Here is a 25,716-nt window from a genome sequence, read left to right on the forward strand (position 1 = left end):
ACCTATAATGTTATTACAATATACGAATACGTTTGCAAACTATATAAGTGAAACCGTGGGATATTTTCATAATAATTGAATAATTTAGTTCAATATTTTCGTCAAAATTTCTTTAATTCAAAGTGAAAATGGTAAATTTGAATGATTTATTTCAGTACCAGAGTATTGTAGAAAAAATCAATGGTAAATTTCGGAAAAAAATTTAAACACTCATTTTTATTTATTTAAATTGTATTAACATGGATAATCTCCATAATATTCAAAATCATATTTTGATTTGGTACTATTTATTGCAATCGAATTATTAAAATAATATAACGAATCATCTTGCGAAAGTTGAACAAGATGAAAGTCGGACACAATTGTATTTTCAAATCCTGAGTTAATATTTTTTAATAAATAAGCCGCATAGAAAGTTTTATGTCACATACTTTTTAGATTGATGTACTTTCAGTACTTTGAATAAATTATTTTATTTTTCCTTCAGTAGTTACCTTGAGCGCAAGGAAAGATTTGGAAATAATATTAAACCTCATCCCATGACCGTTTATATTATTTGTTTTGATATTTATTTTATGTTTGCAGTTTTACTATTATATGTACGAGTAAGTATGCCTTTAATTATTGGGAAGATGGTACAATATTTTTATGTACTATTTTATAGTTGAAAAATTATTTTTTAATGTTATAAATAAGTCAAAACTAATTGTTTTCATGAGTATCCGCAATTATACTTAAGTTTTAAATATGACTTCAGAATATTTAAAAATAATATTTTGGTTTTGGAAAACTGTAAAAATCTATTATTAATTACTTATTCAATTTAATGTAAAATTGTTGTATTACAATATTATAAGATACATTAAAATTCAAACTAAAACATTACATCACGTAAATGATTTCTATGATCTTGGTGTAATATAACAATCGAATATTTCCTTTGGTAATCACATCTTACATATTAACAAAGCGTCTTATTTTATTTTAGAATTAGTATAGGCTGAAAACCAAAATGCATTAAAACCTCTATTCGTTCTTTATAAGATTTAAGCTTGAGTATAATTTAGTAGTTGGATCTCCTTATTTAATTACGCCAACCAAATCCATTGGGAACGTTCAAAATCGCTTTCTTAGTACTTAGTAATTAGTAATAATACATGTCCTTCATTCGTCTTTTAAGCCACTGTTAAATACATTTAATAACCTGAGTTCATCAAACAGAAGAAATATTAGTGATTTAAAATGTTTGTTTAAACTACTAAATTGATTACATTTCTGTCGTAAGTTTTTTTTTTTTTTATATTTTTTTTCCTCTAACTAGGCCATCCATTAAAAGTACTTAATATCTGAACAATTATAAATATAATTATGCAGCATCATTTTAAATATATAAATATTAAATGATTTCCATTGCTAATGTTTAACAAATATTTTTTTTTATTTTAATTGTATTCTTTCTACATTTATGTATAATTAAGTTTTTATACTTAGTATCCATGCACTTAAATATATTTATAATAATTATTGTATGTAGATTTTTTTTATCAAATATTATCATTATTATATTTATATATACTATATAATTTATTATTAATTTTATATAATCGGGTTGTTACGCATAAATAAATAAGAATAATAATATAAATTGCCTACGTGGGATGCTTAATAGTTGAATATATTATACCTACTAACTTTTGAGCTGGGTCGTTTTTTAAATGCGATTATTTATTATTTTTTTTAAATAAAATATACCAACATAAAATCGACTGAGAGAAAAAAAAAATGCTTAAAAACACTATTTCCGGTATTTGTTAGTTCCAAGAATTATAAGATACGAAATATTATTGGTGGTATAAAGATATTGTATATCAACCGTATACATATTTTAGTTCCGAGTACACGTTTCCATTTATGAGTATTTTTAATGAAACGGATTCAGTTTTTTAATTTTCCATAAATATCGTTATCAAAACAATAAAATATTGTTTATGATTATCTGAAGAAAGTTTTACGTTTTCATTTGTTTATACTTTCCGGAAATTGACGGAATTTCAAAGTTTTACAGTTAGCATAAAAAAATAAAAAATTTGTATTGAAAAATACGTTATTTATTACTCATCTAACTAAAATGGAAAAATGTATATTGCACAGCTAATCACGTCGGCGAGAAACACCAATGTACCCTTTCAAAAAATTAAATTCCAAGGTCATGCATTTTATAAGATATAAATATTATAAGAATAAGGCTACTAGTGAGTAAATAATATTTTAACGATTAATAGAATAGTATAAGCTTTAATTGCGTTAAATTTACTGTCTTCCCGATCTAGCGAATATATGAATCGAATAATCATTGCGATATATAAACAGCATTGCGTGGGAGGGAGGGAGGGAGGAAAACAACAATATACCGAAAGTTAAAAATTCAATCATTGAATAAAACAGTGTACCTATATTACGAAAGCAATTTATACTTCTATGTATAATACGCGTACAGCGCACGGCCTTGATTTAAAAACTCATTGCCATTCGTCGCATTTATAATCGCGGAAAACAAAAACTAAGACGTTTTTAATACGTATTCCACGGAACGCAATCATCTCCAACGACCGGAAAATATTATTTCGTTACCTACATCAGCATAAATGATACATTATATATATTTTTATAATCCTTTCAGTCTCGTACAATAATCCCGAACTTAACTAAATGAAACTTTTCGTTAAGTTTTACCTTCACGGATTCCTACTAAATTTTCGAACTAAATACGTATAGAAATACAGCAAGGTGATTTAACTATGCATGCTTTTCTCTAATAATAATAACATTAAAAAAATTTACAACTAACAAAAAACTGTAAAATTATTCAATTTTACACTTTTCGACTAAACTATATATATATATTTATTATAATATTTTTTTCTTTTTTTTTTTATGGGTGGGACATTGAACAACAGTTCGCTTCTTAAAAAGTTAGATATTAGATCTTTGTTTTTTCCGATAAATATATTAAATATGTTTAATGATAATAATTTAACGATGTTAAAATTTCATTCATTAATTTAACGCGTATTTTATGCATTGTTTTAGTTTTGAAAATAATAGTGATAAAATAATATCTGCGTATTCTATGACAAAATAAAATTATTTTCACTGTCCAATAAATTTGATTTCGTGTCATACAACGGCTTGTATATTCACACATTTAGTTACTATGTATTTTAACTTGCCTTAATTTGACTTGATGGAATGACAGAATTGTGTTGACCACAATTACTGAACATGACACGTTTATAACGTTAAAATATAATAAAACATTATAAATGTAAATGGGAATTCGAGTTTTCTACTCAAACAACAACCTACTTACTATATATAAGACAAATAAAAATTAATTGCCCTAGAAATTGCCATGACTGCTCTCAATTATATTTAATGAATCGAAAATTGAATTTTTTTATGTTTCATTTGGTTTAAATCATTGAAATGATTCTAATTTGAACAGCTTTTTTACTCGCAATTTATTGGGTCTGGTTTTTATTCTGTCTGGTTCATGCTGAATGACGGACAATAAAGTGACTTTTCATTTTATATTCATCTTAGAAGTATATTTTAAATATTTAATTATTATTAGAAAAGATAATTAAGAATTTTAAGAAAATAATTAATCATATATGTACCATGATGATAATCGCAACTGAAGATATGTAATACATGCATAGTTTTTTTAGTTTTAAATCCATAAATTGGTCTAAAATATTATAATTTCTCCACGATTTATTTATGTATACCATATCCTTGAATTGTTTTCGAATCGGCTCCTGAATCATTGATTGTTTGACTCATTTAATAGGTTCTTTAGTTTTGTCTTCCACTTTTCTCTTCTACCATACTTCTTAGTAGGTATAATTTTATGAAGTTTTTTAACGGTATGTGCATCAGCGTTTGTTCTACCACTTAAGATCTTGATGTTATTGATTAATAAAGTTTTATGCCTAATATAACAACCGAAATGTGTGTTAAATATTTGTTCTGAAAAAATGGAATTTCTAAATTAGAGCTTAATTCAAAAACATTTGAAAATCAATATTAATTAAAAATTTTAAAATATTCAAATGGTAAAAAATATAAAACATAAAACATAAAAATAAATCATTTTGGATGAATTCGAAACATGGTCACATAAATAATAATGGCGTGCTAAATTATATTTTCAAAATATAAATATGCAAATATATGTATATTTATATATTTATGATTAATCTAGATTCTATAAGAAATTGACTACACGCAATAATGTACGATTCACATTTTTATTTATCGAGGAAATGAGAATAAAATAAATTTAATAGAAAAAGATTTGAATTTATTTGGTTCATATTTTTCAGTGTAATAAAAATACAAACATAACTTGACCGAGAAAAAATTTTTAGTTAGCGAAGTTTTATGTTTTATGTTTTTTTTTTTTGTTTTTTGCTATTATTCTAGGAATATTTGGGATAAACGTATACAATTAATAGTCGATCGCACTTTTGGTAATATTCTAGTACAGTAAATCGTCATAATTTCGGGTGTATCTATGCAAGATGTAGTCAATTATTTATTCAAATATTTTACAATTATATCATGACCCTCAAAATAAAAAAAAAATATCGTTCATTTTAAATTTGGGTTTTTAGAAAGGTTTTAATACTAAAACCAATGTTTGCTTTTTCTGCCTCTCCATACCTATTCTATAAGGGCATATCATAAATTATGGTTATAATTATATTTTATATAATTGGTAGAGTTAAAATTGGATTAAAAAAAATGATTAAAAAAGGTAAGATACGCAGAATATCAAGAAAATCAAGAAAAATGTTTGAACATTAATATAACTATAATAAATATCATATGATAAAATTAAACTAATTTTTAAGTAAAAAATATTATTTATACAATCGTATATAAGCTATTACTTGCATGAGTATATGATATTTTTTAAAGAACCAAAATCTAATGACATTGTATTATTATAGACTGATCATTTGATTCAAAATAAATTTGAAAATATTTTTAATATATTTTTGATGTTGTATCCTACGGCAAGTTGGAAATATTATCTTCATACCTTGGTATTTTTACGGGTTCAATTGTACTTTGTATGACAACTCAAAATGTAGCTCCACAACATTATGATTATTTCTAAGGATCATTTACATAAGACATAAGTACTTACATCGAAAAAATGAATATAATTTTTAATAAAAACAATATAATTTTCATTGCTTTTTATTGATTTTCTTACATAATATTCTGATTAAAGTGAATAAACATAAGAAATATAATAACATTATATTTATTTATGAAAATATGTAAACAAATAGTTAATATACATAAATAATATTATTATATTTTTAATGTACGATCAATAAAGTATAAAAAAAAAAATGAAACATTAAAGTAATATATCTGAACAAATCGCTAAACTTCTAAATAATAATACTAATGATAAAAAATTTTCTTTTAAAACTAATAATATTTTAATAACATATAAATAATAAAATTAAAAAATTTGTGAAAAATTCCCTTTCTTTTGAAAATTCTCGTACTTAAATAATTCAATAAACATATAATATGAAATAAAGATAAAAACTTATAATAATATTTTAAAATGTAAAAATCGATTTCAAAAATAATATATCAATTAATTTTCTCAATTAATAAATAATGAAAATCGAAGTATTTATATTTTTATACATATCTATGTCTATAAGTAAATTATCTTAAGTAGTCTTTCCTAATAAAATAAATAAATAATTTTCTCGTTAAACGACTAATTTTTCTCAATGTACTCCTTCCTTTATTTATTCATATTCAATCATGATTTTATTGACTTTATATATACATGATGATTAATTTTTATTCTAAATCAATCATACTTTGTAAATATAATAATATTCCAGGTTATGCATTTATTCATTTATTTATCTATATTTATTTAGGAGTATTAACCACTTACTAATTTTTGTTTTTTATTATTGTGTTATGAAACATAAATATCACTTTTTTTTGATCGAAATGCAACTCGAACACTCTTATTTAAGTAAAAAGTGAATTTCATCATGTGTGTGCTATATACGGAAAACTACGCATAGTGAAAATTATTGTATACGTATAAATAACATTGTGCACAACGATGACGACACTTTGCACGGACAATATCTGTGTGTACACGCGAATACATATTTCTGCTGTCGACATGACACGCATGTAAAATATATATTCTGTAGTTGGTACATGTCTTACACAAGAAATATTTTCGTAAATATAGGTACATACATACATAAGTATAAATATATATATATATATATATATATATATATATATATGTGTGGGTATCTCAATACTAGACACGATTTCGTGTTTGATATCCTTGGATGAAAATGTATCATAAGTTTCAGAAGCAGATGTGTAGCCAGGGTGGTGTTACAGGTATAATTACACCCCCCCCCCCCCCCTATTATAACCGTGTTATACTGAAGTCTTATAAAGGTAAAAATTCATCATATACCTTGACGAAAACATATTTATCATAACGAAATATATACCTAACAATAATGTAAAGCCGAGATTCGGCTTCTCATTACACCGCTTTGTCTAATAAACCAAAGCCGTGGTATTGTGTCACATCACGTGTGATTTAAATTAGGTACATATGACAAAAATATATATTTGAAATTTTGATTAAATATTTAAATATTTTCTCGTACAATAGTGTATAACACGTGGATAGATATTCATGTGTAATGTACTAATGTGTTTGTTCGCTTGTACAATAAAGTATACGTAAAGTATTTATCTTGTTGTGTATAATTTTGAATAACAACCTTCTTTTGAAATATCTAGATACGCGCTTGTCCGGAAATCCTCGAACATTAGTGTACACGAACATCCAGGACTACGGCTATAAGCTTGAAGCATCGCTATTTCCACGTGCACCGTATGTTATTATTAGATTTATTTAATTTATTTATTGAAAACCGTTTATACTGATCAAATAAGGAGAGAATTATCTTTATCCTCGACCAAAACATTCGACCGTACTTTTAACTGCAGCAGTTTATGCAGTGAAAAATACTTCCACATGTAGACAACCCGAGTCAGCCTATTTTAAACGATTCGGACTCCATGATAGTCTGAGTTCAGTTTCTATCGGAAACATTACACCATGGATGAAACAGTGAAACATTTAGCGTTATTTGAATTTTACGTCTCCATCTATAATATTTTCCAGATGATTTAGCGATTGCTTCAGCGCAGTATAAAAAAAGTTCACTGTTTTGCAATAATATAAATTATATTGTGTTTGGCACAAAAAAATACATTTTAAATTAAAATAGTTTTAAGTGCATATATTTTTTTTAAAAAACACTTAAACAATTAATTACACACCGAAGAATATCATAAATAAAACACGTTTTAACTAGATACAGTTAGCCAAGTTTAATTAAGGTACATATAGTTTTTTTCCAAACTCGACAAAAAAGTTGCCAAGTTTGTGGATAAACTTTAAGACGTCATTTTAAACCTTTTAATCTGAAAGTTTCCTTAAATCATGTTTAAATACTCGCAAGCTTGCTGACTAATTTTTTAACAAAAATGATGAGGATTTGTATATATTTCTGTTGTTAACACTTCTCTCAAAAATAACAATCGAATTGGGTTTTACAGTTATTTTTTTATTTTACATTAAATACTCTATATTCAAACAAATATAGCATACGAGTAATTAAAATCGCGTTTATAAACTTAAAGGATATATTATCTTTTAGCTAATAGAAAATTAATTTTTCATGCAATTTTATGTAATTTTGGATGAATACTTATAAATTTGATTAATCAGTTAACACAGGCACTGGATAAAGTTTCTGTTAAATCCAATCTATCAACTATATATAAGTTGAAAACAATGGTCGAATTCGAGGAATTTTGATAACAGTATTGGATTTAGTATCCAACATCGTTATTCTATTATATACAACACAACTTTCATATTTTTAGTTATGCATAAAAATTATAATTAATAGTTTTAAACATTATTATTAAATGGCAAAACAACTGAGTATAAAAATGAGTATAAAAACTGATTATGTAAAATATTTTTTTTATGTTACATTCAAAATTAATTAAGTTTAACCCTTTCAAATTTTCAATATTTATCACAATTATAAATAGAAAAAAAAATATTATTGCCTTAGATAATGAATATAATGAATTATAATTTTATTGAGTACGAAGACATATCAGTTGTATATCTACATACTATAACCAGGATACTATTGATATGACCTCAATAACCAACATCATAATACTATCATCAAGCTACTTCAAATTAATGATTTGATTATAATAGCTTATTATAATTATAATTTAACCAATTAATATATGTACTTATAATTTTATTTAATTAGAGTTAATTTTTAGAATTAAGTCAAGTATTATCAAACAAAAGTTTTTGGTTTATATTTTTTTTTAAATTCTATAATTTGTGAAGGATTCTAAATCGAACAATCACAACTGTTGTAGGTACTATCCAATCAGCATAATATATATCAGTTATCAATTATGCAAATACCATATTATAAATATATAATTTATTTTTCAAAAAAAAAAAAAAAATTTGAATCTTTTTGTTGGCATATGATTAATATACTAGTACCAACAAAGTTGGCAATTATACTAGATAGTGTCGGAATACTAAAAAATATATAACAACTAAACATTTTAATGATCTGATTCAATTTATTGAGAATTTAGAGAAGAAGGTATTAAAAAAGTACTTAATGAATCAAAACAATATACAATAGAGTTGTCATTAGAACTAAATTTTCCATCAATGCGAACAAGAAAAAATATAATAAATGTCTGGTTAGTTAGCAGATGATCATCAACATTATCAGAAAAATATATATTATGAGTTTTCATGAAAAACCTTTGTAAAAGAATCTTGAATGGTTTAAAAGAAAAATTTATCTCTATTGATAAATATACAAAAGATTTTTCTTTTTTTGGACAGAAAGTTTTTGTTTACTATGGCAGAATTTGAATTAAACGAAAATTCTATGGACTTTTGTATAAAATTTGAAAAATATATCGTTAAAAATGATTTTTTTTTTAGAGTTGGATAATTTTAATAGACATGTAATTTAATTGGAAAATAAATTAATAGATAGTTGTTCCCGAGAAATTTTTATTGTATTCTTAAAATGTTCTTCAAGATGCTTATCTCAATATATATATATACGGCCTATCGAATATTTCTTACTTTACTCAAGGGTATATTTTGGTAACTTGGGACATCGTATGAACGTAGTTTTATTAAACTTAATCTCATTAAATTATATTTACGATCAACTTCAAAACAAGTAATATTAAATGATCTGTCAATCATATCCATTGAACACAAAATTGTTATATCCATAAATTATGAAGTATTACAAATTAATTCACTTCAAAAAAACAAGAAAAGTATTTGTTTAGTTTATTTCTAGTATATGCTTTATTTGATTAATATTTAATATATTAAGTTTAAACCTACTATCAATTTAAAGTTGAAAAAATGTTTTTACATTTAACTATCAACGATAAATCTCATCATGTTCCTCATTTAGATATAAACATTATTAATTTGCTATCTACACTTATCTACACTATTTCATTAGTCAAAAATATATTTTCAGAATTAAATTTTAGTAATATATTTTTGCTTGATCATCCACATAAATTAATATTAATCATTGCAATAACAAAAAAAAAAAAAAAAATGTTTAAAAATGAGATTTAAAACTTTTTTAACTCTGAGAAATGTATACATCCGACATAATGAATCCACGAAACAAAATGCACAAGCTAACAAAAAAATTGTATTTTCAAATCAATAAATTTTCTCAATTGACTATAACCATTGTTAGGTTCTATATGAATAAAAATGAAAATATTCATTTAATTTTACTATATTTAGATAAAGATTTTAATTGGTTAATATACTTTAAACTTACTTTTCATTATTTATTACTTTTTTTAATAATACAATTTAAAAAAAAATGTATTTACATAATTAATTTTTTTATTTTGAAAATTATTTATTCATTTTTTTATAAAGGCAAAATATAAAAACACATTTTTCTCTTAACCAATCTCCATGACTATTATGATATTATCAAATAAAAAAATTGTATAACTATTAATGTTTTTTAAACATTGGCCTGTTGGGAAATGGCGACTTTTTTTTCACTCATTTATAAAATCGACTATCTAGTTGTTTTTATACATCTATATTTTTATCTAAAATGTATTTATATTAGATAATACTTTAAAATAATATGAAAATTATCTTTAATTCATTGCATTTATGTAACTTTTTAAAAACAGAATCAAGATAAATATTATTTTATGTATTTAATATCAACAAAATTTGATTTAGTAGCATTTTTTTTATAATTAAACTTCATAAATATGTTCTTTATTTATTATTTATTTTATTTTTTTTTATCTACAAAAATGTATAACCATTACATTTAAGTTAATATAGAACAGAATTTTCAAAAAAAGAATGATTTTTTTGTGAAATTTTTAGTTTTATTATTTATACGTTTGATTAAATTGCTATTAGTTTTAAAAGTAATTTTTTTGTATTATTAATATAATTGTTTAGAATTTTAACAAATCGTAAGGTATATTATTTTTATATTTCATACTATTATAATTGAAACATTATTTGGTGATTTATATTTTATTTTTATTCAATACGTTTATGGATTTTTCTAATCATATTCTAATTTAAATTATTTTTATAGGCAATATTATAAAAAAATATAAAAAAAAATATTTTGTTTATTTAATGGAATGCGTATAAGTTGTATTACATTACTTCAAATATTGCGTTGATATTTACTCATTATATCTTCACATTCTTTTCCTCATGCCCAATAATATTATCTTAAGCCGTATTGAAAATTTTTCTATATATATTTTTTACTTTATTCATATATGCATTAAGCAAGAACATTGTATTTTAATACCTTATTTTTTTAATCATTTTGTTGTTTTGGAACTTCGAAAATCCTTGATATTTTTCCTTATTCTCAAACCACTTTTTGATACTATGTTCAAATTTTAATGTACATTTGAACGAAGCGCCGTTATTAAATCTTGCATAATTTAACTTCACTGTTGAATAGACCATTAGAATTAATTGACAATATTAACTAATCGGATTATCAGTGGAACAATTAAAACATAAATAAAATAATTTTTGTAACTTTTAAAAAGTGTCTTTTTTATTTCCGACAGTAAATTTATCTACATCACGAAGTAGGTAGTAACTACGAAAAATATTAGACAAAGTGCACTTATTCGTAAAATCGTATGAGTCTGTATCTTAACGGACCGGCTCATTACATATTTGGTGTCAGGTTTGTGCTCAATTGAAATATGTTTAGCTATTTCTGAATTCAAAGATAGTCCAATAAGTAGTTTCTGACCTTTTGACGAATCATTGTTACAAATTCCATTTTCAACCAATTTTGCAGAGTCAAGTACATCAGAGGCAGATCAGAGAGCGATTACGAACATTCCAAGAGCATTTCCAAATTACGAGTATTCAAGCCCATCAGAGCTTTCTACAAGAGCTGCCAACACAAGCAGTCAACGACCATTAACCAGAACCAATTTAAACTTAAACTCATTCAAACATGGATAAATTTTAAGTTATTTGAACAATTAATATATCTGTCTGAAAGCCTGGGTTAGTTTAAAATTTCTTTTTACTGTTAATGATACTTAGAAATGGGGAAAAATATTTAGGAGCTATTGAATCCGAAGATTCTAATTTAGGCATGTTAATTTATTACATGATCAGTGACTCAAATAGTAGTAATTTAATCGATCTGAAAACTACTTTTCAACCCAATACTATGGTTGGAATTATATAAGAAATAACTGCGACCATTATCAGTTTCAGGGATGCAATAAATCAAATACCAGTAGTGCCGTAAAAATAATAGGTGCAGGCGGTGCACAGCACTGGGGCCCGCAGGATCAAAGGGCCCATTACTATGGGCCCTTTGATAGGCCCTTTAATGAAATGATCCATTTACTGATAGCCGTAATTTTTTTTTTTTTTTTTTTAATTTGATTTAATTTGATTCATGATTATTGTATTATTATATTGTATTTAATTTTATGTAACAAAATGTAAAAGTCTGGTCCGTTGTATTTTTAATTGTTTATCTAAATGTTGGGAAAAATACTAAGCCTAGAGTGACATAAATAGATTAATTTTATACATATATATATTTATACTTTTATATTTTATTGTAAATAATAATTTTAAAATAAATAATCATATATGCATATGATATATTTTATCTATCTTTGTAGTTTATTATATAAGTTTTTTTATTAATAAAATCTACCCAATATACAATTGTGATTTTGTATACCTATTAAGTTGAAGCTTTACACAGAATTGTTTCAGCGAGAAAAATATCTATCGGTTCTTTAAAATTCAATACATCACAAATACTATCCAATCTAAGGAGTAAAAAATTCCCTTAGCCTGAAGTCAATTCAACTTTTTTACGTGTCTCAAGAAAGAGAGGTCCGTGTATATTTGTCTGCACTTGGGTCTTGATACTCTAGTTATGAAAATTATAGTTATGGCATTGAATACCAGTATTTTCGGGGGGTCATCAATTATATTTATTAGTAAATAGGAATTCATGTTTAGTCACACTGATCCGGCAATTGAATCAATTTACTTTACTTTCTCAAAATTTATGTTTTGCTTTATTAAACTGTAAGTAGTCGTGTGTTTTCGAAATTTAATTTAGGTTTTCATTTTTTTTTGCTTAAAATGTTTTAACTTTTCAAAACGACGAGACTTGTCTAATTTTTGTATTGGATATTTTAGAGTTGGATGTAAAGCCTTTACAGGGCTCTTTATCAATTTTAGCTGGTATAAATTCGTCAAAAGTGTTGTAGCCCTTACATGTTTCGTTAAAGCGAAAAATTTGTTCTCTGATTAATTATTTATCCGAGTCGTAGGTGATAATTATGATCTTTCCACTAGATACGTACAAACATGTGTTCTGAAACTGTAAGTTATAGAAAATCATCGTATTCATTTTTATTTGTCTTATTTATCAGTTTTTGGATTCATCTGCTGGATCTTAAAGTACTTGAGTCTCCCATATTTTGTTTGGTTCTCCAAAAGTTTAAAGGATTTATTTCTGGACATAAAAGGAAATTAAGAGTTATCTTATATGATGACTAATGGAATTGTTTGTAAGTTGAATATAATTATTTGGTTTTAACTAATGCTAGAACATTTTAATTAGGCTTTATGCAATGACAACTGGTTGGTTTGAAAACAGATTTTGGTATTAAATGTTACAATGTTTATTCATTGTGAAACGTTAATGTTAATATAATTATAAATTAAATTATTTACCTGAAAAATATACCTTATACATATATCACCCCATATGGCTAAATATGGCTAATAACTGACTTTTTTTTACAACATACGTTGTATATATTAATAATATACATATATATTCAATCGCCATACGTTTTTATTTTTTTTTTTTTTATCAAAAAACGATTGATACAAACATAATAATTATATTGCAATCACAGTCGTAGAACAATAGCTCTTTCTCTTTCCAAAGGACTATAGCTTTAATATCGGTGCGAACAATGTCCGTCATGGCAACAAATCTGCGTTTGATCGATTTGACGAATCGTTCACCCACCAAATCCAGGGCTGTTTTTTTTCTTCCGGTTTTTTTTTATGTTTTTTCGATAATTTTCTCGATACACCCACACACATAGTTGGATTCGCCACTTGCAAATTAATAATGAACAGTTTTATGAAATACGACCACGGAACATTGGCGAGTGCATTTTTCGAATGCACCCGTCGCACTGACGCCGATTTTCGTAGGAGGACCTACGACCTGAGTAAGACACCACACATTTTACTATATTAAAACAATATGTTATCACTTATTTTAACATTATATTATAATAACGTTTTTTTCGTTTTTTTATAAAATACGGATGCACCATCATGTATTGTTGAAATTATTTACGTAGACGCAGTTACTAGATGCCGATGTAATCGTATGCACTTTGATCAATAATAACAACTTTTAAAAATAGAAAAATATTTACTGATCCGTTTTATTTATTGTTGAAAATTAGTTTTTATTGATTTGTCACCGAGTCCACGTAGGCGCAACTAATTTTAACTATGAGTGACGTATCTGTATAAAATAATAAAACCTCCTTAGCTCGTTTCGCTCAAAATCAATTGATTTTTTTTTTCATTATAAAGTAGTTTTGGCTAATGAAATTCTGAGAACAAAAGCTTTTAAAAATTTAAAATCCTACACTTGTATGCATAAAAAAATAATCAATGATATTTATTTGTTTTAAATGATATGGCATGTTTACGAGTGTCAAATATGAATTATGTAATAACTCAATATTTGTGACAATAGTTAGAAACTATAGTACACAATAAGAAAGTTACATGTTTTATATAGTAACATTTTGTAATTATCAATTTTTTTATTTTCTATCAAATACATAGTTTTTTATACTAGTTAGAACGATAATGTTTCCATTTCCGTTTAATGGAGGTTCCATATTACACAGATAATATTAGTGTATATTCGAAATGCTATTGTAGTAATTTTTCGTCCTTATAAGGATTCTGTTTGACAGAGGATCCATGAGGATCCGTTATAAGGAGGTTTCACTACATTATAAAATTAATGGTTTTATGGAAAAGTAAAATCGCTTGCCATTATATGTATACATATTAATATAGACAAATGTGCTTGAAACATTTAATTTTATTTAACGTTCAATGGGGAAAAAAAATAATAATGATAATTGACAACTTATCGCGTAGTTTAAATTTTTCCACTTGTCTCACGAAAAACAAAACTTTGAAAAATAATATTATTCCTTCATTATAGTATAATATTAAATACCGATGCCGTAGCTACAGAGTATCATCGAAAGTAAAAAAGTTTCCGTACAGTTTGTTACCGTGCATTGAAAGTTTCGGTAGTAGTTTATGAATTCCACGTAAAATATCCTCAAATATTCAGTAAATCGTATATTAATACATCTATGAGAAATTAATGACTTGAAATATTTCAATAAATAAAAATAAAACGTCAATTAATGTATCATATATTATAAAATATTGTGATCCTCACATATTATGTTGCATTATTTATTTAAATTAATTTGACACTTCGTGATGCTTTATACTATCAGTATATCTATAAGTGCATATGATAGTAATTAGATTTGCTTTCAAATTAAGTTTGTTGCCGTCTCAAAGTCGCTCGTAAACTCAAAAACTACGATTTTGTTTACAATTTGTACAATTGAAATCAGTTTTTCTTTTACAATTTACTGTTACGGCTCAAGGCCAAAGTAATTATATTAAACAAAAAGTACACAATGTTTTTACTTACAAATGTGATTTAAACAGTTTATCGTTGTAACATCAAAGAATTTAGTGAAACGTAGTCGATAAAATTTTTATTTTCACAAATACTTTTTATAGCAACAATAAAATATCTACAAGATGTTTTGATATAATAATCGAATAATTTTTCAACAAATGGTCTGAATTTTGTTCTATTTTAAATCAAGTCATTCATAAAAATGTTTCGACAATCAATGAACATCGCCCCACTTTCCATATATCAATGTACAATGTATATATATATATATATTATAAATATACCATAGAGTGTGTGTTAAAGTATTTGAGGGAAATGTATTACATTTAAATATCTAAAGAGATTTTTTTTTTGTTTCGTGTGTTTTTGTTTTTCGTGAAACAAAAATCTCCACTATTTTCCAAAACACTTTATTCGCCCTACCGTATCCGATGCTCGTGGTTCTTCTTCATATTGTATTTTTTTCTTTTTGGCGTTTCTAATGTATCTGTTGTATTTATTATTGCAGATTATCAAAATAATTCATACCGTTTTAAATCCTTTCCCATTGCTTCTAGTTCTATCCAGCCCAAGAGTTTCCCTCGGTTTTGTTGGTATATTTCACGCGCTTTATGCTAATGCTGTTCATGCTTTTCTAAAATACTCGGATGAAATCATGTTATAACACTTGTTCTATTATACATTTTCTGTTTTTCACATTTAAAAACCATATTCACCCAAACTGTAATTTATTTTCCAATTGCTCTTTGTTTGTTTATTTAAATTTAAATATTTTTACCAGATGCACGTTTTAAATATGTATTATTTGCTATATTTTCAACCCTATTACTATTATATATACGCTGATAGCGTACATCACATTTAATCAAAGTATTTTTTTCTAGATTTTAGATTTAGGATTAGTTATTTCTCTATTTACACATCATGTGATTATACATTATTTTATAACTAAAACTCCCTTGCTATAGATACTTTGTTCGTGTAGCGTTGATATATTTTTTTTTACATCATTTTTTTTACCGTTAGAATTTTACAATATAGCTATAAAACTATTGAAATTATAAAATCAAATTTTATTCCATCCCTGTAGTTATGTTATAACATGTCAAATCGTGGATGAAGGAAATATAAATTAACAAAGTAATTTTCGTTTAATGGAATTTTGTTCCGTCGAATTTTAACAATGTTGACGTTTTATAAATTTAAATAAAATGTTTATTTTTATTTCATAATAAACGTGAACTGAATGACTATATGGTTTTATAAAATTTTTGCTAATAATTCGATTCGAATTATCTTCTAAATAAAACTGACTTTTCTAAAAATTACGTTAATCTGATTTTACTTTGTAAACAGTTTATTAATTAGAAAAACAAATTAACGCAATGCAATAGTATATACGTAATTAATTTTTCAATCATTTACCTTGTGAAAGTTTTTTATTTTTCATCGCTTACTAATGTATAATCCGTACAAAGTTGAATTAATTGGTTGATTTGTAATATTCTAGTATATGTATTTAATTATCAACATTTTTTAATTATTATTTTCAAATAGATAAGTGGTTTAAGCGTATTTTTTTTACTTTCAGTATTTCAGTTATTATTGTTACATTTTATTATAATATTCTACATCATCTGCTTCTAGAGAAAATATCATTTTATCCCTGGATGGTTAGCACGTTTTGTATTAAATGATCTTCTCAGTTTATAATAATTTGAATTGAAGGTTTCTTATAATTTGAAAAACATTTGATATATACAAAAAAATATAATTCTATGAATATTCAAACGCTTATTATCTGGTTTGAAAATAAATTTTCTACACAAAATTTGGTTGAATAATGAGACATGAAAGAACTATTCATTATATAAAATGGAAAATAAAATGAAATATTATTACACTCAGTAAATATATCTTTATTTTTAATCTTATAGTGAAATAAAACTGTTTTAATTATTTATATTTAACGGAAACATTTTTATACACAGGGATAATATTTTACTAAATATATATATAAATACTATATCTAAAAAAATTAAAAAAAAAAATTAAAATCTTTCGCCAAGATGATAAATTGATTTTATTTTATATAAAGTTATATTATATATTATATAATCTGACACGTATTTAAATGACTAAAAGTTTTGTCATTCTTTCATATTTTATAATTAGAAAATCAAGTAAAAATTATAAATTTTACATAATATTTGATAATATTATTAAATAATTACTATCAAATTATGTCTAGTGATAATGCATTCCGTTTAAATGTGTTATAATTTATAACTTATAAACCTTGTTAAGTTTCAATATTAAATATTTACAATTACCAAGAGTTACGACAACCGTAATGGTCAAGTCCGACAACAATCAATAAATAAATAATAACTATTAAAGAGTGGAAAATCTACACGTGATGTATAAATAATACATTCATATAAATGTGTGTCATATATTCAGTGTCGATCCGGGCAATGTATGTATAAATAAATAATTGTCAATTTATTAGATTAGAACAGACATTAACGATGCCTTGTGCCATAGAATATCTCCAATCATATGTTAAGCGAACGATAAATAAAAAATGTAGCTGATAAACCGATAACGTATAATATGTGAAGCAGTGACGTATTTACGAGGGTAATATATGGAGGATAGATACGCCAGCTCAATCATTTTTCAATTACATTACTTTTTTTAATTATTGAATGTTTGAAATCCTTATAAATACGAAAGAAATAGTAAACATTTTATCCTAATTTTATTTATCTTGAATACATTTTGTTGTAAATAAAAAATAAATGTAAATTTTGTTTCCAGAGTAGTTAGTTAGTGGAAAATTAGTAACTATATATCTCCGCTTCCTTAAGGAAAAACCTATAAATGCCACTGACTTGAAAACACATGATTTCGTTTAAATATACAGGCGTTGACGGTCACCTAAAACATAACATTATAACATATCCATCACCCCTGATGTGCGTTCACAGTGCATATTATAGTTTTCAAATTGTTTTAGCACCACTGTACAACACTCATAAAACATGATATTGAGATTTATTTTCGGTAGAAGAAGACTTAGTACTTTTACGATCGCAGTCCTTTAACATAAAATGTAAATCTCACCATGAGCGTCGAATTTATAAGGCTTTTCACTATTATTAACGTTACGCTTTTAGCTAAATTAAGAAAATTTTACGCACGTTCGTATATGCATGGATACAAGACATGAAATGAAAACGGAACCTTGGCTCATCTGTTCACTGAGTATATTTTATACTAGGAAGAACAGACATTTGGGGAAATGTTGATGATATTTTTTTTCACTTCTATTGTGTTTTATTGTTAATATTGTATTATATTGTATTTGATTTATATTAACTGAAAAATATTCAAAATAAAATCACTCTGTTGAAAATCAATTCATCGAATTGAATTGGTAAGTAATTACAATTAAATTTTGACACTGAAATTAATGACGTTCATTAATCATTGTAGTTTTATTATCTTTATTCGGATAAAAAAAAAAAAAAATATTTTTAATCTTAACTGAATTGTTTTTAAATTTACTAAGGCACTTTGATAAGGTTTCAAAAAACTTTTAATTTTTGTGTTATTTTTTACGCGTAAAGAACTTGGAACAATGAAACATAATTTAAAAATGTTTAAAAATACGCATTATTATAAAATTAATAAAATGTACAACGTATTGTATGTAAAAAATGTTACTCCAATGGAAAATAACAAAAACAATTTTTTGCTGCTTTTTATTTATTTATTTATTAATTTTTTTTTTTTGTAACACTTAAGCTGGTGAGAAAAATATAATTAAATGGTCTGTCAGGTGGATAGTTTAAAAGTTGTTGGTCGAGTACCAATGGTTTTTGCAGTATTAAGTATACAATATGTAGTCCATGGAAGATGCAGCGAAATAACTCCTTGGATAACTCAATCGTTATTGTATGAGAAAATAAAAAACCAAACGCTGGGGTATATAACACGAATACAATTTTCTGTGACTGGGAGCTCGGGAATTTTGAAATCATGACAAATCCGCGGAAGCGCAATTACCCAGGTCTTGTTTGTTTACATTTAATTTCCGGTTGTTCAGTCGTAACTCATAATAATATGTACGTCGCGCGCGATTATTGAAACGAATAAGAGGTTCGTCGTTCAACAGCTGCAGTAAAAAAAACACCCACTCACTTACTCGCACGCTACAAGTCACCGTAACTCCTCACAGCCGCCTTGAACCGAAATCCAGAAATCGAATTTCGTGTCAGGCATTGCGTTCGCATTGTCGTTGACAATATCTTTAATGTACGAGTGTATGATATTAATTCGCTTGTAAACAGGGACACGCGCATGTATAATCGTATTCGTACGTCGGTCGATTTTTGCATATCCGCTCATAACCGACGTAAGTATGACATAAGTATGAAATATTACTCGTACTCGTACTGGTCATGGAGCAATGCGATTACGGTGCATCTGAAAAAGACGGGTAAGGATAAATTATTGCTCTGCATAGTTACAAATTGAATATTCCATTTCTGCGTTGTACGCGTGCACAAAAAGTTTTAACAACTGTTTTACGTTGTCGTTATAAACATTACAATCGTAGTATTTCCAATGTGTACAAGATTATAACGTGCGTATAAACGTGATCCAATGATCCAACGATTGAGTGCTATCTAAGTTTGTGTAACGATGAAACACTATGTATGCAGCGCTATTGAATATTAATTTCTTATGGTTGAGTCGTTTGTTTAAGTAGAGCAACGGACAATAAACAAACGACGAGTTCAGCTTTGCCGGTGGTTGCATTTTTGACACTCGTCATCGGTATATATTTTATCATTGTATACCTATTATCATACGTATCAAACGGGACTTTGAATTGTTTTCCAAAGGTTTTTTTTTTGTGATCCTCTTATCGTCTTAAATTGGTAGCATTTACTTTTGAATGAGAATATAAATGATTATTTCGCGGTCTCTGACTATTGAGAAATTTTATTTTTTATTTCATTATCTTCTTGTTTTAGAGTATTTGAAGATAAAAAGGTGTTTTTGGTTTTCGGATCCTATAATCTAATTTAAATTTTATTTTATAATTTTATATAATTACATAAACTATCATGTACTTACACTCATTTGGTATGATAGTTATAAATAATTTTCGGATAATAGTTATATTAAGACTCAAATATTTTTCCTTTTTTAAAACACATATTTTTTTCCAAAATAGTCGAAAAATAAAAATTATAGTACTTTATTTAAGTATTTTTACTAGAGAATTTATAATTCACAATATCCTTAATATCCATTCAACCTGTGGGTGTTATATTTATAATTAAACACTCAAATATAATATTATTAATTCACTGATGATCTCAAAAAATGCAAAATCTCACCCAACATGGAAGAAGCATTAGGATCAGTCACCGAAATCATCGGAAATATAATAATCTTCTTAGAAAATACTGATCTGTATAATTAAATTTGGCAAACCTAGACAACACATTATAATATAAATAACCATTGTCCATATTTAATCATTCAAATAATTTCTACATTATGTACCGGGTTTTTAATCCATAAGCTTATAGCATTGTTGCTGATGTTTTTTAAGGTATCAGGTGTGTGAATAAGTCTTTCCCGTTTTTTTTCAAATTTTGAGCCTTTATTGTGAAAAAATGGTTACAAATGAATTATTGAAAGTATTGGCCATCGCTAGCTACAACTTTTCCCCATCTTTCTGGCAACATACGAATCCCGTTGCGAAAAAATTCGACCGGTTTGGCCTCTATCCAGTCATCCACCCATTTTTTGGCTTCCTCGTAGGAATGGAAGTGCTGGTCAGCCAGGCCATGCGTCATCGATCTGAAGAGATGGTAATCAGACGGAGCAATGTCTGGACTATACGGCGGGTGGGGTAGGACTTCCCATTTGAGCGTTTCTAAGTATGTTTTCACCGGCTGTGCAACATGTGGGCGAGCATTGTCATGTTGCAAAATAACTTTGTCGTGCCTGTCGGAGTATTGTGGCCGTTTTTCTCGCAGTGCGCGGCTCAAACGCATCAATTGTCGTCGATAGACCTCGCCTGTGATCCTTTCATTCGGTTTCAGAAGCTCATAGTAAACCACACCTAGCTGGTCCCACCATATACAGAGCATGAGCTTGGCGCCATGAATATTTGGCTTGGCCGTCGATGATGATGCATGGCCGGGTAGTCCCCATGATTTTCTTCGCTTCGGATTATCGTAACGGATCCACTTTTCATCGCCAGTCACGATACGATGCAGAAAACCCTTTCTTTTATGTCGCTGAAGCAGCTGTTCGCAAGTGAAAAAACGCCGTTCGACGTCTCTCAGCTTCAGTTCGTACGGCACCCAATTTCCTTGCTTTTGGATCATTCCCATGGCTTTCAAACGCTTGGAAATGGTTGTTCGGTCAACTCCCAATGCTTCAGTAAGTTCTTCTTGCGTTTGACACGAATCTTCATCAAGCAAAGTCGCCAATTCTTGATCTTCAAAGATTTGCGGCCGCCCGGAACGCTCCTTGTCTTCCACGTCGAAATCGCCACTTTTGAAACGTCGAAACCATCCACGAACACTTGAATCATCGACATAACCTTCTCCATAAGCTTCCTGAAGCAACCGATGCGCCTCGGCAGCAGATTTCTTCAAATTGAACCAATAAAGTGAAACTTCCCGCAAATGACGTCGACTCGGCTCAAATTTCGACATTTTCACGATTACAAAAAATTTATGATGCGAAAAAATTTCAACTAATGTGTTAGTGTGGAATTGTTGACAGATGAATAAGCTTTGATTATGACATATGTAACCATTAAATACTCGCACAGTATTGGTGGCACCATCTCTTACAAAAAACGGGAAAGACTTATTCACACACCTGATATATAAAATATATATATATATTTACACTATATTACACTATATTATAATTATTTTATTTATTGTATACTTTTAATATATATATATATGATCCCTGTTTCAAATGTTTACGATTTTCAACGGATGGTAAACGGGAAACGAACGTATGAAAAATCTACAAAACAGCAATATTTGTATAACAACGTAATAATATAATACATACTCAGTAATTGATTATAAATTTAAAAATTAAATCATTCAAACGGAGTTTCCACTTTTTACAGGAACCGCGATGTACAAGAGCACATATCAAAAAGAATTCTATTGGCCTATACACGTATCGAAGTCCAATAATCATGAGTATGTACTACTGAATTATTATAACGATATGACATAATGTGTGATCCTAAGTCAATAATTTATAATACATACCTACTAATTAAAATGTACATAGTACTCGAGTTTTATTCAGTACACAGTTTATAATGATAATAATAACATTTTGCTGACATGTTTCGATGAATTACCGAACACTTGACTAATAACAGTTTAGAGTATAACGCGTTTAACAATTTACATGCATTACTGACATTATATAACAACGATTATCCATATTATCTCGTTAAGCCACGAAGTAATTACAGAGTTGAACCAGGATTTACTTTGATATCAAAACTGAACGAAGACGAGTTCAAACAGTTGTATTCTACCAAAATTATATGTAGAAAGCTGAGCAAAAATAAAGGAATCGAACCTCCTTTGGAATACTCAAACGGCGTCCTGCCAGAAGTAAGTGGTACCTCTTGTGTTACTTCTTAGCAAAACATTAAGTCAAAACTATTAAAACACATCACGAGATGTATTGATTTAAACAGCTTGGACATATAATGTTTCTAACGTGAACTTCTATTGACATTTCCTTGGCCATCACTTCAGCTAATAAGCATTGTAACAAAACAACAGCCATTACGGCCAGATAATCAAGAAATTACAATACAATACAATAAATAAATACAAATTATTGAACAAATAACAGTTTGTTATGTTACTATTATGTTTATTGTGTTAGTTTTTTTACTCAAAACTATAATGAGCAATGAATAAATTATAAATTAATAAATTAATTTATTCTTATTATAAAGGTTGAATTTCGCCTGAAATATAAAGACTAATGTTATAGTTTATATTCGTACAGGCCTCATACGAATTACGGGACCTTTTCCGTTAATTCACAACCACTATTTTATTTTTATTTATTTTTGTTATTTTTCACACCTTATCTAGGTTATTACGTATTATAAAACTATAACTTTGTGAATTATCGTTTATTTATAGTATAATACCTTGTATTTGTAGTCTAGATATATAATATACTGGCGCAGCAAGGTTTTAGGTTCACATACAAAGCATAATCTCATTTGCAACAGTATCAAGGTTTGTACAAAAACTAGGTTAGGCTTAGACTATAATTTCTATTAAGGCGAAGCTCCGTCCCCCCAAAAAAGTGGCACTCTGTGGCACTCGAATTCGTGAGTGGAGCCGGCAACAGTAACGAGCGAAGTCCTTAAATGTTTAAAATTAATGTTTCGATTTTTCGAAAAAAAAAATACACACAATTTTCGTTATGATAAGAGATCAAAATACCTTCTGCTTCGGATTAATAGCCACTAATCATTAGACTATGAGTTTAATTTATATTAGAAAAAATAATATACAGTTTTTAGAGCAATAGAACATTTATCGAGTGGTAGTGAATTAACGGAAACCAAAAATTGTAGTATTAGTGATAAACACGTAAATAACCTCGATTATTGATACCTTATCTGTAAAAGATACTTTTTAAAATAAAATAGAATCCGCTAATTACGAACAATTTTGAACCAAGGTAAAATGTGTTAATTAACTGATTATTTATAATAATGTGATTGGTTTTATTTATTATGAAAAAATTTAACTCTCTTCTCTTGCCTACTATTCCCCTGATGTTATCCTCCTTCTTAATTCTTATTTTCCTTCCATCGTCTCACTCATCATTAATATTATCCTCAATGCAGATTTCCCAATATAAATTATGATAATTTATTTTAATTTATTGTAAAATATCACACCGTCTCATATACACAAATAATCCTTAAAACTGTATTTGAAAAAAAAAACTTAATCATCAAGCTTTAATATTCTCAGAATAAAGGCAATAAATAATAAAAAATAATAAAATAAATTAGTAGTTTTTACCTATTAACATACTCAAACTATTATGTTTAATAATATAGGTAAATTAAATCTATGATACATTTTTTATACTCCTATATATATATATATATATATATATATATATGTATAGAAGTTAACAGTAAATCATATATTTCAATAATAAAATTTTATACTAATATAGATATTTGCTATCGTATTTTATTTTTATCATAAAATTTAAAATTACTCCCCCACTTAAAATTTTTTTAGTTGCTATTGAAAAATTTATAGTGATAAGGGGCCTCAAGATTTTAATTTACACACAGACTTCATATAGTCTAGTTACTATTTAGTAATGTTTTAAGTTATAGCATCAGTTTCACTGTGACATTCACTTCAATTATTTAACGTACAGTCTAACATAATATTATTGATAGAAAATATTATTATAATACTATAGTATTAATAATCAATGATATGATTTTTGATTTCAACTTATATACAATGATGGAAAATCTTGAAATAATTAAAATAAATACTGGTATCAACAAACAATTGTAATAAATGAATGAATATAAATTTGCTTTCCATACGTTTTTCAAATAATTTGGAAGAATTTCAATTTAACGATAACCAATTTGGGTGAGATAAAAACTAACAAAGACGGAATTTTCGCGAGAAAACCACGGATTCAGTTCGGACATAATAACATTTATGAATTTTTTTTTTATAAACCTCGAATAGTCATCTGTTTTTGAATATTTCACCGAGTATTTTGTTTATAAAATGCAATGCGATCGATGTTTAATGATTATACTATATATATAGCTATATAGGTATCATTATAGACACTAGTAAACGTTATATTTATTTTGTATTTCAACATTGAGGTGAAAATCACCAAATTCTAAAACGTCATTTTTGTGATTTTAGCAAATACGGTGTAAATTATTCCAGAAAAAATTGAAAAAAAGCCAATAGGTATCTTTGGAAAAAAAAAAAATCAAGATCTTATTTTATAAATATTTTTTTTATATTCATACACACACACACATACACACACACACACACACACACACACTCACACA

General features: G+C 26.6%; 1 protein-coding gene across 2 annotated transcripts in view; it reads left to right on the forward strand.

Moving 5' to 3' along the window:
* The first annotated feature begins 13,805 nt into the window (after positions 1-13,805).
* The window catches only part of LOC112682056, a 15,384-nt gene continuing 3,473 nt past the window's right edge, over positions 13,806-25,716 (forward strand). Inside the window, exons 1-3 of one of the 2 annotated variants that reach the window (XM_025552517.1) lie at positions 13,806-14,007; positions 22,720-22,795; positions 23,080-23,224. In XM_025552517.1, coding sequence (XP_025408302.1) covers positions 13,905-14,007; positions 22,720-22,795; positions 23,080-23,224 — 324 coding nt within the window. In that variant the 5' untranslated portion in view covers positions 13,806-13,904. Of the gene's footprint in view, positions 14,008-22,552; positions 22,640-22,719; positions 22,796-23,079; positions 23,225-25,716 lie in introns of those variants that run through there. The other variant, XM_025552518.1, reaches the window with a different exon arrangement.

This window comes from Sipha flava, unplaced genomic scaffold (assembly GCF_003268045.1).
Source record: "Sipha flava isolate LNK unplaced genomic scaffold, YSA_version1 1_pilon_pilon, whole genome shotgun sequence".
Classification (NCBI taxonomy): Eukaryota; Metazoa; Arthropoda; class Insecta; order Hemiptera; family Aphididae; genus Sipha; species Sipha flava.